The 12,377-nt window shown below is 57.2% G+C and overlaps 2 protein-coding genes across 4 annotated transcripts; one reads left to right on the forward strand and one right to left on the reverse strand.

Annotated features, from left to right (window-relative positions):
- Positions 1-881: 881 nt before the first annotated feature.
- Positions 882-2,966, reverse strand: MRPL54 (mitochondrial ribosomal protein L54). The gene is made up of 3 exons (XM_036883237.2): positions 2,805-2,966; positions 1,931-2,096; positions 882-1,268 (listed from the first exon to the last, which is right to left on the reverse strand). Exons 1-3 carry the CDS (start codon positions 2,920-2,922, stop codon positions 1,136-1,138), a joined length of 417 nt encoding a protein of 138 aa, XP_036739132.1. The 5' UTR covers positions 2,923-2,966; the 3' UTR covers positions 882-1,135.
- Positions 2,967-3,748: 782 nt separating this feature from the next.
- On the forward strand, positions 3,749-10,260 carry APBA3 (amyloid beta precursor protein binding family A member 3). Of its 3 annotated transcripts, XM_057489830.1 has the most exons (12): positions 3,749-3,991; positions 4,471-4,710; positions 4,918-5,073; positions 5,155-5,194; positions 7,429-7,574; positions 7,711-7,797; positions 7,886-8,047; positions 8,459-8,638; positions 8,717-8,929; positions 9,613-9,732; positions 9,817-9,957; positions 10,046-10,260. In XM_057489830.1, exons 2-12 carry the CDS (start codon positions 4,498-4,500, stop codon positions 10,115-10,117), a joined length of 1,530 nt encoding a protein of 509 aa, XP_057345813.1. In that variant the 5' UTR covers positions 3,749-3,991; positions 4,471-4,497; the 3' UTR covers positions 10,118-10,260. The 3 variants fall into 3 exon arrangements, with proteins under 3 accessions (XP_057345813.1, XP_036739041.1, XP_036739061.1); XM_036883146.2 differs by having other exon boundaries at positions 4,471-5,073; XM_036883166.2 differs by lacking the exon at positions 8,459-8,638 and having other exon boundaries at positions 4,471-5,073.
- Positions 10,261-12,377: the final 2,117 nt, after the last annotated feature.

Consider the following 12,377-nt stretch of genomic DNA (forward strand, 5'->3'; position numbering starts at 1 on the left):
TGCCTGTCCAGCTCCGAAGACAGGGCCCTGGAAGGGCAGTGCTACCCGACCAGCCCGCCAGGTGGTGCCAGCCCCCCCACAGATGCCTACCAGGGAGAGGGCAGGGCTGCTGCGGTGGGGCCCTGCCGCCAAGCCTCCTCCAAGGCTGTGGGCTCTGGCCTGGCCCCCTGCCTGGCAACCCATCCCTGACAGCTAGGCTTGGGTGGGAGTTAGGACTGCCCGGAGGCTGGGCTTCTCACCCCAGCTGTGGGTCAGGTTCATGGTGCTCCAGGCAGACTCCAGGATGCATTTCCTGCTGGAGTGGGGGCAGGGGTGGGGGAAGGCGAGACCCGTGCACCGGTGGGGTGGACAGGAGGACGGGCAGTCGTCCCCGGGCCCTGGGCTCAGGTGATTGGCCAATGAAGACAACACCTGTGACCTTGGTAAGGCGAAGTCCCTTTCCTCTGGCTGGGCTCGCTGAGCTGGGATGAGGGGGTCAGCCAGGAGTCCTAGAGCCATTCCTGCCCCAGAGATCTACCGACTGAGGATTCAGAGGACTCGGAGACGGCGCGAGCCACGCAGCTGATGGAAGCACTGGATCCAGGCACGCCTCAAGTTAGAGCCTGACCCTGCGCAGCTCCTGAAACCCACAAAGACCCCTCTGCTTCGAACGGCTGGGGTCAGGTCTGAGTCTCTTGCAACAGAGAGGCTTGGCTAGAAAAGCCTCCCCCTCAAGGATGGAAGTTGGGGCCTCTTGGGCAGTGCCAGGAATCGTGGGCATCAGGGCAAGAAGCCCAGTAAGGCCTGGAGATGAAGACAGGCCTGCGAACGCAACCACGGGGTCTGAGATGCCTGCCTCCCGCCGTCTCCCTCCTGGCCCCGACATCAGACAGCGACCGACAGCATCCGGGGCCTGCCAAGGACAGCCCCAAGAGTCTTTATTGGCCCCCAGCATCCTGGTCCGGCCTCACCGTGGGGGCCACATAGGAACCCAGGTGAGGGGACTTCCTCTGTTCTCAGAAAAGTCTACTTCCTCCAGGAAAATAAAAGGTCTCTGTGGAGGCGGGATGGCGGAGGTGCTGTGCCCCCCAGGTCCTTCTTGGGGGTTCTGGAGGGGCCCTTGGTGGGGCGCAGTGCTCAGGCCCCCCCACCCCGACTAGAATTTCTGGTTCTTGCTCAGCCGGTTGTGGCGCCAGATGTTCTGTTTCCGTAGAAGCCGCCAGTACTCTCGGGTCTCAGGGTCCAGCTCCTCCAACGTCTTAGGGGGGCCCACGTTCATCTGGAACAGCCTAATAGGGCGTGGGCAGGAATCAGGCTGCACACAGCACCCGCACCCACCCACCCCAGGCACCTTAGGCAGTGGTGGCAGCACAACTAGGTCCCACATGGTGCCTGGGTGATCTGACGGCCCCTCCCTGCTCCCTCCACCCAAGCCAGCCCCGGTGGAAAAAGGGCATGGTCCCTATCCCCGTGGACTGGCATCCGAGGTGGGCACACAAGCCTTCTCCTGCCCCTGGCACTGTCTGTGCTGAGCTGGCTGCCTGTACCGCCTCCCCACCCACTCAGCCTTTCAGAACCCTCCCAAGCTTTAAGGATCAGCACATGTCCCGCCACCGCTTCCGTGTCCCGCCACCGCTCTCAGGGCCAAGAGGGAAATCCTCCCTGTGGCCCCCCAGGGCCTGTGAGTGCTGAGCTCTGGGACCTCCTGGTCCCATTTGTCCCAACTCCCCACCACCTCTCCTTGCTGTTCCACTGACACACTGTGCAGTCCTGCCCCAGGGCCTTTCCACCAGCTGTTCCCTCCGCCTCTGAAGCTCCTTCCACACACTCAGGTCTTGACTCATGGATCACGTCCCCTGGGAAGCCTTCCTGAAACCGTGGACTTGATCACCCAGGGCTTGCCTCGTCCCCACTCACTCACCCTCCCAGCTCTTCAGCCCAGCCCACTCACCATTCAGGGTACTCTGCGTCTGACTTCAGGACCACGTCCTGGCCCTCCTTGTAGATATTGACGCCCATGGCGTGGGTGGTGAGTTGTACGGGGTCTGTGCACACGTCCGGGTCTTTCAGGGCCTCACTGACCACACCACCTTTGCCGCCTTTGGTCCCCTTAATGACTTGGGGAGTCGGGGAGAGTTGTTTCATCCCAGCTGCCACTCTGGGGGCCAGCCTTCCCCCCTCCTGCAACTCCCCTCCTCCCTCGGTGGCCCCAGGCCCTGGCTGCTCTCTACTGCACCCAAAATGACTCTAAGTGGCACATGGATATGTAGTAGGTAAGCTCAAGGTGACCTAGTCACTGATTTTCTATTTTGATCCCTTCTACTTAGCTTACAGATAAAGGCTGCTGTGTGTCCTAAAGGCCTAACATTCGTCAATTCCCTCCTTTCAACAAAGGAGAGCACGCTAGGCTGTATCCAGCTGAAATTTAAATAACCTTGTTTTGGTTTGGTTAAATGCTTAATACCAAATGGATCCCAATGCGTCCATGTATTCCCGGTGGTGACATGCACAAGGTCACACAATGATTTGGAGGCAGAAACAGAATTGAGACCAAAGGTCACGACCCCCTCCCCCAAAACACTAACCCGAACCCTGGGCATGCGCAGTGAAGCGCATTTGCTCCACGTAGCCCAAACACACCGCCGCACGCCGCCGGTGCCTGGGTACTCGGTACAGTCGCGCCCTAGGTCCTTCAAACTGCGCCTGCGCAGAGAGCTCAGCGTCCGCCTCCATTTTTCTAGGAACCAATTACCCAACCGGCGCCTGCGCACTACCAACTCTCAATGTCCACCTGGAGCACTTTGGTCTCTCTTAATCCAGCTCACCCGGCTTCTTGGCATAATCCCGTACGAGGAGTCTTCTGAAACCGGCGGGGTCCGGGAGCTCCCTGGCCCGCCGGCCGGCCCAGGTCCGGGAAATCCCGAACAGGAATCTGGCCGCCATGACGTATGCCGGCTGCCTGCACGTGAACGCTTCCGGGAGACGTCAGCGTCCAAGGGGTGCTTGGGAGTTGTAGGTTCCTAGAGATTTCTGGGAAAGGTAGTACTCCAGCGCTTGGCATACACTTCCTGTGACTTCTTTAAACTTCTATCCCCAGTTTCTGTATGAGGTGACTTCTAAAGGATATTTCATTGACTCATTGCTTTTTTTTGGTTACTTATCATTTACTTTAAAGACCACACATTCTTGATGCCATTCAATAGTAACTACCGAAAGCCTAAGCAGTGATGAGCTGATCCTTATTAGGCTTATTATATTCCAACCCTATTGCTAAATCCGTAACCAGCTCCATCTCGTTTAATCCTCCCCACAAGCAGGAGGTAGGTACTATTAACACCCGCAGTTGGTAACTGAGGAGGCCGAGGTAAAGTTCAGCCGGGATGCGCCTTTCGGCTTCCCAGCTGCTAGCCAACCCGGACGGCGGTTTACGATAGGATCCCAGCGCTGCTTTCGCTGTCCCTGAAGTCGAAAGGGACCTCTTCTCACTCTCCTTGAGTATTTTCTAGTTCCATTTCTTCCCTCCCATCTGCCATCCCTTGGAATAATGACCACAGCCGCAGGAGGCAAGCAGTAATGATTCACCCTTTCTGTGGTTGAGGAAACAGGTTCCGAGGCCAGCACTTCTCCCTCTGCATGTGAAGAGGACCGGGATTCGAACCTGCGTTTTGGTCACCCAGGGCCCCCGCCCGGCAGGCTGGATGGGAGAACTCCATTTCCCGGCAGGACCCGCAAGCTTACGTATACCCAGTGGGCCAGGAGCGCTGCGCGGACAGAACTGCGTCAGCGAACGGCGACGGCTGGGAGGTGCGACCGACCGGGGTGTGGGGTCCTGGGCGCTCCCGGAGTGAGGCCACCTCGCTTTGGGAAGCGAGTATTCTGGCGGAGCAGAGCGGCGGCTGGGACGAGCGCTTGAACTCAGGGATCTGAAGTCTTGAGTCTGGGGTCTTCCGGAGGACTGGGGTCTTAACTCGGAGCTTTAGGCTTGGGTTATGTCTTCAGGCTGGGCTCTGAGGTGCGGGTCTGAGTCTGGGGTCGCCCTGGGGCGTGGCATTAGGGTCTTAGGGTGTGCTTTCTGGCGTCTTGGATCGCTGGTATTAAGCCTGGGGTCCTGGATCTGAAGTCTCGAACCGGAGTCTTTTAGTCTGTGGTCTCGGGTGACGGGTCTGTATAGTCAAGGTGTATCTCCAACCTGGGCGGGAGAGCAAGACTTGGAAGAATCAGGGCTGGAGTGAGCAGGGTCCACGGGTGGGGAGAGGTCTGGAGTGACGAATACAGGGGAATCCCCCCTGGGCTTTGGAGCCCGAGAAGCATTGCCTTACAACTCTCCATGCTGTGCCTCGGTTTCTTCATCTGTATAATGAGGATCACAGCAGATCGTTCCTGGCACGGTATGGTGGGAGATAAATTATATGTTCTGTATGAACAGTACCCAGCTAGAGCCTGGAATCGAGTTGACACCCAGGAAATCTCATCTTTGAATCTGTCTTTCAGATGCTGGCCTGAGCCTGGGGTCCAAACATGGAATTCCTGACGACCTCCCAACCGCCCCCAGGGCTTCCAGCCATGGACTTGGAGGAGCCCCGGGACACCCTTAAACCCTCCCAGGATCTCACCCCGGACTGCCAGTGGGACCCGGCACCAGAAGGCTCTGGCAGCCTGAATCAGATGGAACTGGATGGACCAAGTATTCAGGACCTGGTGCACCAGTTTGAGGCTCTACCTGGCGATCTAGTAGGCCTATCCCCAGATGTACCCCCGTGCCCCCTGCACATTGCCACTGGCCATGGCTTGGTCCCCCAGGACATCCCTGATGCCCATGGCCTCTTGTCTGCTGAGGCTGGCCGAGATGACTTGCTGAACCTTTTGCATGACCAGGGGTGCCCTCCTTCCCAGCCTTTTCCCAAGGAGCCTCTGGACCCTGGTCCTTGCCTGTTGCAGCCCCCTCAGGACCCAGACGGGGATACTGGCCCCCAGGAATGGGCAGAGGGAGCCTCTGCCGAGCGGGATGGCAGTAGGAGCTCAAGCAGCTCCCCAGAGCCCTGGTTGGAGACGGTGCCTCTCATTGCTCCTGAAGAACCGCCCGCCAGTGCCCAGGTAGGGTCTGCCTGCCCCCAGGCCTCTTGCACTGGACTGAGGCTGGGGACTCAGTCCAGCTCCTCTCCTATCTTCTTCCAGAGCCCCAAGACCCTGGCCTCATACCCTGCCCTCCAGGAGGGTGAGTGTCCTGCCCACCCTGGCCCCAGGGACTTAGGGGTTTCAGAACCACCCAAAGGAAGCTCCCAAAATGTGGCACAAGTTTGCCAGTCAGCTGTTTCTAGAGAGGCTCTGAAGTTGGTTTTGAGTAGGTTCCAGATGGCCTGGGAGAGGGAGACAGCCGTGAGAATATTCCAGAGTAAGTAGGGACTGTTTGGGCAGGCTTGGCACTTGCAGCACTGAGTTCTAGAGGAGGGGTTGGCAGATTACCACCAGCAGACCAAATGTCACCCTCTGCCTGTTCTGGCGTATCTTGTGAGCTAAGAATGCTTTTGTGTTTCTAGGTGGTTGAAAAAAAATTGAAAGAGTATTTCTTGACACGTGAAAATGACATGCAACTCAGATTTCAGTGTCCACAAATAAAGTTTTATTTGGACACAGTCATGCCCATCCATTTACATTTTGTCAATAGCAGATGGCAGGGTCAAGTAGTTGCAAAAGAGACCATCTGGTCCTCAGAGACAAAGATATATCCTGTTTGGCCCCTTACATAAAAAGTTTGCCAATCTAAGAACTAGTTCTGGACATCTGCAGTGTTCTAGAATTTCCCTTCAAATTACCTGAGGTTGGAAGTCAAGGAGAAAGCTCTGTGGTTGCAGGAAGGGGGGCTGGTTTGAAACCTGTAGTTTCAAGAAGGTTCTGAAATTGTGTGGGGCTGTGACTTACCTAGAAAATTCCAGAATTTGGCATTTTTGCCTGTGGTTCTAGATTAAAGGAACCTGGGCTGCTGAGAGTGCCCTGGAATAATGAACATAGCTATTCTGCACAGACCCGGGAGGTCTAGAACTGTGGAACAAATAAAGCTCATCTATAGTTCCAAGCCAACAACGGGTGTTCTGGAACTGTGGTCCTCAGGGCTGTCCGATTGTAGAGCCTGAAGGTTCTAGAGCAGCACTATAGAAAGCCGTGTGTGCTTTTCAATTTTCTAGTTACCCATTTAAATAAACAGGTAAAAATAATAGCATTTCAATTAATCCACTGTGTTTAAGATAACCCTTTCAACCATCAATATGTTACAACTGTTTACATATTTTCATACTCAATCTTCGACATTCAACATGCATTTTGCACTTAACCGCACATCTCAATCCCGGCCAGCTGCCTGTCAGGTGCACAGTACCTGCTTGTACCCAGCGCTGTCATGCTGGCGTAGTTCTAGAGCCCTTGACCGGAGCTGTGTCCTGTCACAGAGTGCTTCGATCCTGAAGGACAATGGGCAGTGCCGGCTGTGGCTTGAATTCACTTAGTGGTGTCGTCAACTGGGGTCTGTACCTGTGCTTCTAGAACTACTAGCAGAGCTGTCTGGTTCTAGGTTGCTCAGTGAATTCTAGAGCCTGGAGGGCAGAGCTCTGCATGGTTCCGGGCTGAGCTGGGGGAATTCTAGAGCCATGAGCAGAGGTGTTTGTTTCTAGACTATGCAGATCACTTTTTAGAACCACGGAGGGCAGGCAATGCTCCAAGTGAGGTTGTGCTAGAACCACAGCAAGAGCTATTATGATGAAGTTCAGGAATCACAGACTGGAAAAGTCTGTGGTTCTGGAGTGACAGAGGTTTCTAGAACCCCTGACAGACATCTGTAGTTCGAGACTTGTCAGGGAGTTCTGGAATCACGGTGGGAGCTGTCAGGTCTGGACAGTGTGAGAGTTTTAGGCCTGTGGACAGCTGTCCCTTTCTACTCAGGTTCTGTGGGCAGTTCTGTGACCCTGGAGTAGAGTTGTCAATGGTCCTAGGCTGATAGCAGAGAATTCTAGAACATCAGGCAGAGCTGACTGGCTCTAGATTGATTGTGGGGGTGGGGAGTCCAGAACCATTGAGTGGAGTTGACTGTATTTCTAAAATGTTGCCAGATTTAGAAATGGGGCCTTCAGGTTCTAGCCTGATCACAGGATTGTAGAAATAGGGTGGGGGTGGCTGAGCACTCGAGCTGTTTTCTGTATCTGGCCATGGTTCTGGATGCCCAGAAGGCTGTGGAACGTGGTCCTGTGAGCCAGCTCTAGGTCTCTGAGATTGCCCGTGGCTCCTGCTTACGGGATGGTTCTGGGACAGTGAGCACGCCTGTGCGGCTTGCGTGCCAAGCCAAGGGGTAGAACTCTGTGCTCCAGACTGTTGAGGGAGCCTGACCCTGGGCAGAGCCCACGGCAGGGACGAACTAGGCCAGGGACTCTCAGGCTGACCCTCCTCTGCTGTTGCCCTCAGCACCTGGTCCCTGTGACCACGAAGACCTCCTGGATGGTGTCATATTTGGGGCCAAATACTTGGGCTCCACGCAGCTGGTGTCCAAGCGGAACCTGCCCCCCAGCAGCCGCATGGCCCAGGCCCGGGAGGCAATGGACCGTGTCAAGGTGAAGCCAGGGATAGGCAGATGGGGTTCTGGGGGCTGGAGGGCGGGCTGCAGGCCTGGTCATCTGAGGCCATGGGGCCTCATGGGGCAGAGGCTGGGTCTTTGGGGAACTCCACCTCCCAACCCATTGCCAACAGGCCCCTGATGGGGAGACCCAGCCCATGACGGAGGTGGACCTCTTTGTCTCTACCAAGAGGGTCAAAGTCCTGACAGCAGACTCCCAGGTACAGGGCCTGGCCTGGGCTATGGGAGGTGCGGGGCTCAGCCGAGGGCCGCCACCGCCCACCCAGGCCTGGTCTCCCCCTGCTCTAGGAGGCCATGATGGACCACGCCCTGCACACCATCTCCTACACTGCTGATATCGGCAGCGTGCTGGTGCTCATGGCCCGGCGGCGGCTGGCCCGGCAGCCGGCACCCCAGGCTCAGAACCAGAGGCTTTACAAGATGATCTGCCACGTCTTCCACTCTGAGGACGTGAGCATTGGGGCTCTGGGTGGCCTGGGAGAGAAGGGGACTCAGGGCCAGCACCCGCCTCCTCCGAAGCCCACCTGGCCCCCGTGCTACCTAGTGTCCTTCCATTCGTCCTCAGCGCTGGCAGCTGTCTCCGCCATCCCTAAGACCCTGAGACATACACTCTGGTCCTTCCCATAAGCTCTGGAGACTGGCAGCTGACTCCCCTCGCCTGCCCTGCCCTGTCCCCCATAGGTTCCCCAAGACAGCACCGCATTCCTGCTGTCCAAAAAGCCGCAGGGCAGCAGGCTGTGTCCTGGGACTCTTGTTCGGGGTGGAGATAGGAGGGCTCAGCTCTGAGGGTGTTAGAGGGTTTGGGGGACCTGAAGGAGGTGGGTGGGGCCTCCCCCAGAGATGCTGCCCATCCCCACGCAGGCCCAGCTCATCGCTCAGGCCATCGGCCAGGCCTTTGCTGTGGCCTATAGCCAGTTCCTGCGGGAAAGCGGCATTGACCCCACCCAGCTGGCCACCCGGCAGAGCCAGGGCGCCACAGGCCCCGGCCACCTCCACAACGGCGACCTCGACCACTTCTCCAACAGCGAGAACTGCAGGGAGGTGAGCCAGCGGGCCAGCCGGCAGCCCCCCGCCCGCCCCACCTGGCAGCCCTCACCTCCCGCCTGTGCCCTCTCCCAGGTGTGCATCGAGAAGCGCCAGGGTGAGGGCCTTGGCGTGGCCCTGGTGGAGTCTGGCTGGGGCTCCTTGCTGCCCACGGCCGTCATCGCCAACCTGCTGCACAGGGGCCCAGCCGAGCGCTCGGGGGCCCTAAGCATTGGGGATCGCCTTACCGCCATCAACGGGACAAGCCTGGTGGGGCTGTCCCTAGCTGCCTGCCAGGCCGCCATCCGCGTGAGTCTTCCCGTGCAGGCCGAGGGCTCCCCAGGTGGCAGGCCCGCATCCCCCACATTGCCAGAAAGGGGAGTCCGAGGCCACAGAAGTCCCTTGCCTGGCCAGTCCAGAAGGGACCAGGTAGAGCTTGAAGTCTGAGCCAATCCCATGTACGCAGGGAAACTGAGGCCGTGAGAGGCAGTCTCATGTCTAGGGCGATGCTGGTGGGGGCAGGGTTGGACTGCAGTGGCCACGCTGTAGAGCCGCGTGCCTTTCCTGCCTGCCACATGGCAGCAAGCGTGTTGAGTCTTGAAACTTGGTGCCCAGATGGGAAACTGAGGCCCAGAAGTAGGGAGGGACTGGTCGGTCAGAAGGGCAGGCTTGACACAGGCCAAGCAGCATGTAGCCAAGTGTTTGTAACCCTGCCTGGTGGGTGCTGAGGGAAACTTGCCTTTGACCCTGAGGAAACTGAGGCCCAGGGAGGTCAGGGAGGTCAGGGGTCACACAGCTCCCACCTTGAGGCTGCCCAGCTGATCTGTGTTCCTAACCACTTCTCACGGGTGCTTCCAAAATTGAGGGCTTTGTCTCCAAGTCTCCATTTTACCCCGGGGGGTAAACTGAGGCCCAGAGGAGGCTGCCGCTCATGAAGAGGCCCAATAGCCCCCTGGAGGCCCCGCCAGGCCAACAGCCCCCGTCCTGCACAGGAAGTGAAGTCGCAGACGTTGGTGACCCTCAGCATTGTCCACTGCCCGCCCGTCACCACAGCCATCATCCACCGGCCACACGCTCGAGAGCAGCTGGGCTTCTGCGTGGAGGATGGAATTGTGAGGCCCCCACCCAGGGCCCAGACGCGGGGTGGCCAGCCCTGAGCGCGGCCCCCTGAGCAGCGCAGCCCTTGTCCCCTCCAGATCTGCAGTCTCCTCCGGGGCGGCATTGCTGAGCGCGGGGGTGTCCGCGTGGGGCACCGCATCATCGAGATTAATGGGCAAAGTGTGGTGGCCATGCCACATGCCCGCATCATCGAGCTGCTCACCGAGGCCCACACCGAGGTGCTCAGGCCGGGGGAGCAGTGCCCAGGGGCCCTCCCATCAGCCCACTCCTGCTCCGAGCCACCCCCCGCCTCTCCTGTCCCCCCAGGTCCACATCAAGACGATGCCAGCCGCCACCTACCGCCTGCTCACAGGCCAGGAGCAGCCTGTATACCTGTGATCGGCCACCCCTGCCACCACTGTGCCTTAGCCCCCAGTGGCCCTGGACTCCATCTGTGGTGCCTCCTCGGCTGGTCACGGTGCCGAAGGATTCTTGGCTCTAGATTATTTTCTGGTGTAAAAATTAAATGCTTATTGAATGTGCAGAGTCTCAGATCGGGGTCTGGGGTTGAGAGAGAAAAGGCAGGACCCGGTTCTTGTCTCATCCTTACTGGAAGCCACTAGAAGCCAGTGCTGTGAAAATATTTCTCACAGACCAGTGGAGAGAGGCAGGGTTACAGTATATGGGAAACCAAGTTCCAGCTCCAGGGGAAAAAGGGAGGCTAGGCCACCTGGCCACCTGGGAGGGCTCACGGTCGGCGGCGGGGCCCCCGTGGTAGCCGTCTTCATCAGAGGACTCCACATCTTGTGCTTGTTTTCCTTGGAGCTCTCCACTTGTGTGCCTTGGGGATCAGGAAATAGAACAGAGGCTGTGGGTGGGGAGGGCATGAACTTACCTACCATTAATTGAAGCTAATTCCATGCTAGGCACAGTGGGTGTGAACAGAGATGAGTAAGACGGTATTAAAGAGGCCCTGTTTTTTAAAAACTCCTACACATCCTTCAAAGCCTCAACTCCAGTGTCTGATCAATCAGGAAACCTTCCCAGTCCTCCGAGGAAGAGGATTCCTACTTCCCTGACTACATGGAGCTTGGACTAGCTCTGTCTGGCTTTTATCTTGCCCACTAAGCTAGGAGCACAACGTAGGCATAGCTTGGTTCTAGGTCTCTACCCACGAAGCCTGAGTCCCAGGGGAAGGGTTTGAGAGGCCCCCAATCTGTAGTACAGGGGCTCTTAACCATACGCTCTCCTGCTGCCACTGACCGTGAAGATGGCCGCCATCCACTTCAGAGAGGGAGAAAGCAGGTCAACATTTCCCCCGATAGTATGATCAGCCGTTGCCCACACAGTGCTTCCCACAGGCATCTTGCCCCCAACACGTCTGCAACTGAGCCCCAGTTTGAAATGAGAAAGCAGGCTCAGGTCCTCTAGATCATTACCAACGGGGGACTTGGGTTTCCCATCTGTACCATCCCTCAGAGGTCTGTCAGCGGGAGTTCATAAATGAGTTTGTATATGAAAAGTGCTTAGAATAGTGCACGCCTCATACACAGGCTGCTGTGGACAGTTGAGCAGGTTGGGCACTGAACAACTCCAGGGAGCCCCATTCTAACCAGAGACATAGATTTGTGCATTTTGGCAAATACCCAGAGACGGTCTGGAGGAAGGGGTACCTCTGTTGGATTCACAGAAAGACACCAAGGAGCTGAGGCAGCCCCATATAGAATAAGTGCTAAATAAATATGTGTTATTTTTAACTGGGACTTGTATGTTGAGGTTCAGCAATGACCCTGTGACATCAGGGATGTTCTCTATTCCTGTATCCCAAATAAGGAACCTGCAGAGGTTAAAATGTTTGCTTTAAGTTGTTCAGTGACTCAGTGGGTCAAATAGCCCAGGTCCAGGTTCCAGGTACTGACTGATGTGATCAGAGAAGCTTCTGTTTGCTGTCATCCACTCAGGAGACAGGCTTCCCTGTGCATCTCTGCCCCATCCTAAGACCCTCTCCAGGCCACCCCATGCCCTGCTCATCTGGGCCTCTCGGGTACCTGAGGATCTCCCATAATCCTGCCAAGCTCTGAGGACAGGGCCAGGGCTGGCACCAGATACCCTTCATCCATGACAGTGTGAGGCCTGCCATCCGTCTCATAGTCCCTGTTGACCCGGCTGTCACAGCTCAGATCTGCTCGGAGCTGTCGGCCAGGCTGCCGTGAGGGAGGTCCAGGGTGTCCTCTGAGTGGCCGTCCACCTGCCTAGACCCACCAGCCCAAGCCCCTCCAGGTGTCAGACCAGACGCAGACCTGGGACATTGCCTTTCAAACTCTAGACCCAAACCAGGTAAGGACCCTTGACTTCATCCTCAAGTTGACACCTGACCCTGAAGCCTCAAATTACAGCTTCACCCTTGACCTCAGGATGAGTTCAGACCTTTTACCAAGCTGACCCTGGAAACCTGACCACAACATCAAGAGAAGACCCCAGTCGTCAAAACGAGTTCCCCTGTCCCATCTCACCCATCTCATGGACCAGGTCAGGACTCTATTTAATCAGGTCAAGCGGGCAGCCGGGTCTGGTAGTTCAACCACCTGGGACCGGGGGTATACCAGGTCTCACTTTCATGTTTTCCTCTCCTGTTCCTCCCCATCTGCCATCCCTCAAA

The sequence above is a fragment of the Manis pentadactyla genome, chromosome 12 (genome assembly GCF_030020395.1).
Source record: "Manis pentadactyla isolate mManPen7 chromosome 12, mManPen7.hap1, whole genome shotgun sequence".
NCBI classification, from domain to species: domain Eukaryota; kingdom Metazoa; phylum Chordata; class Mammalia; order Pholidota; family Manidae; genus Manis; species Manis pentadactyla.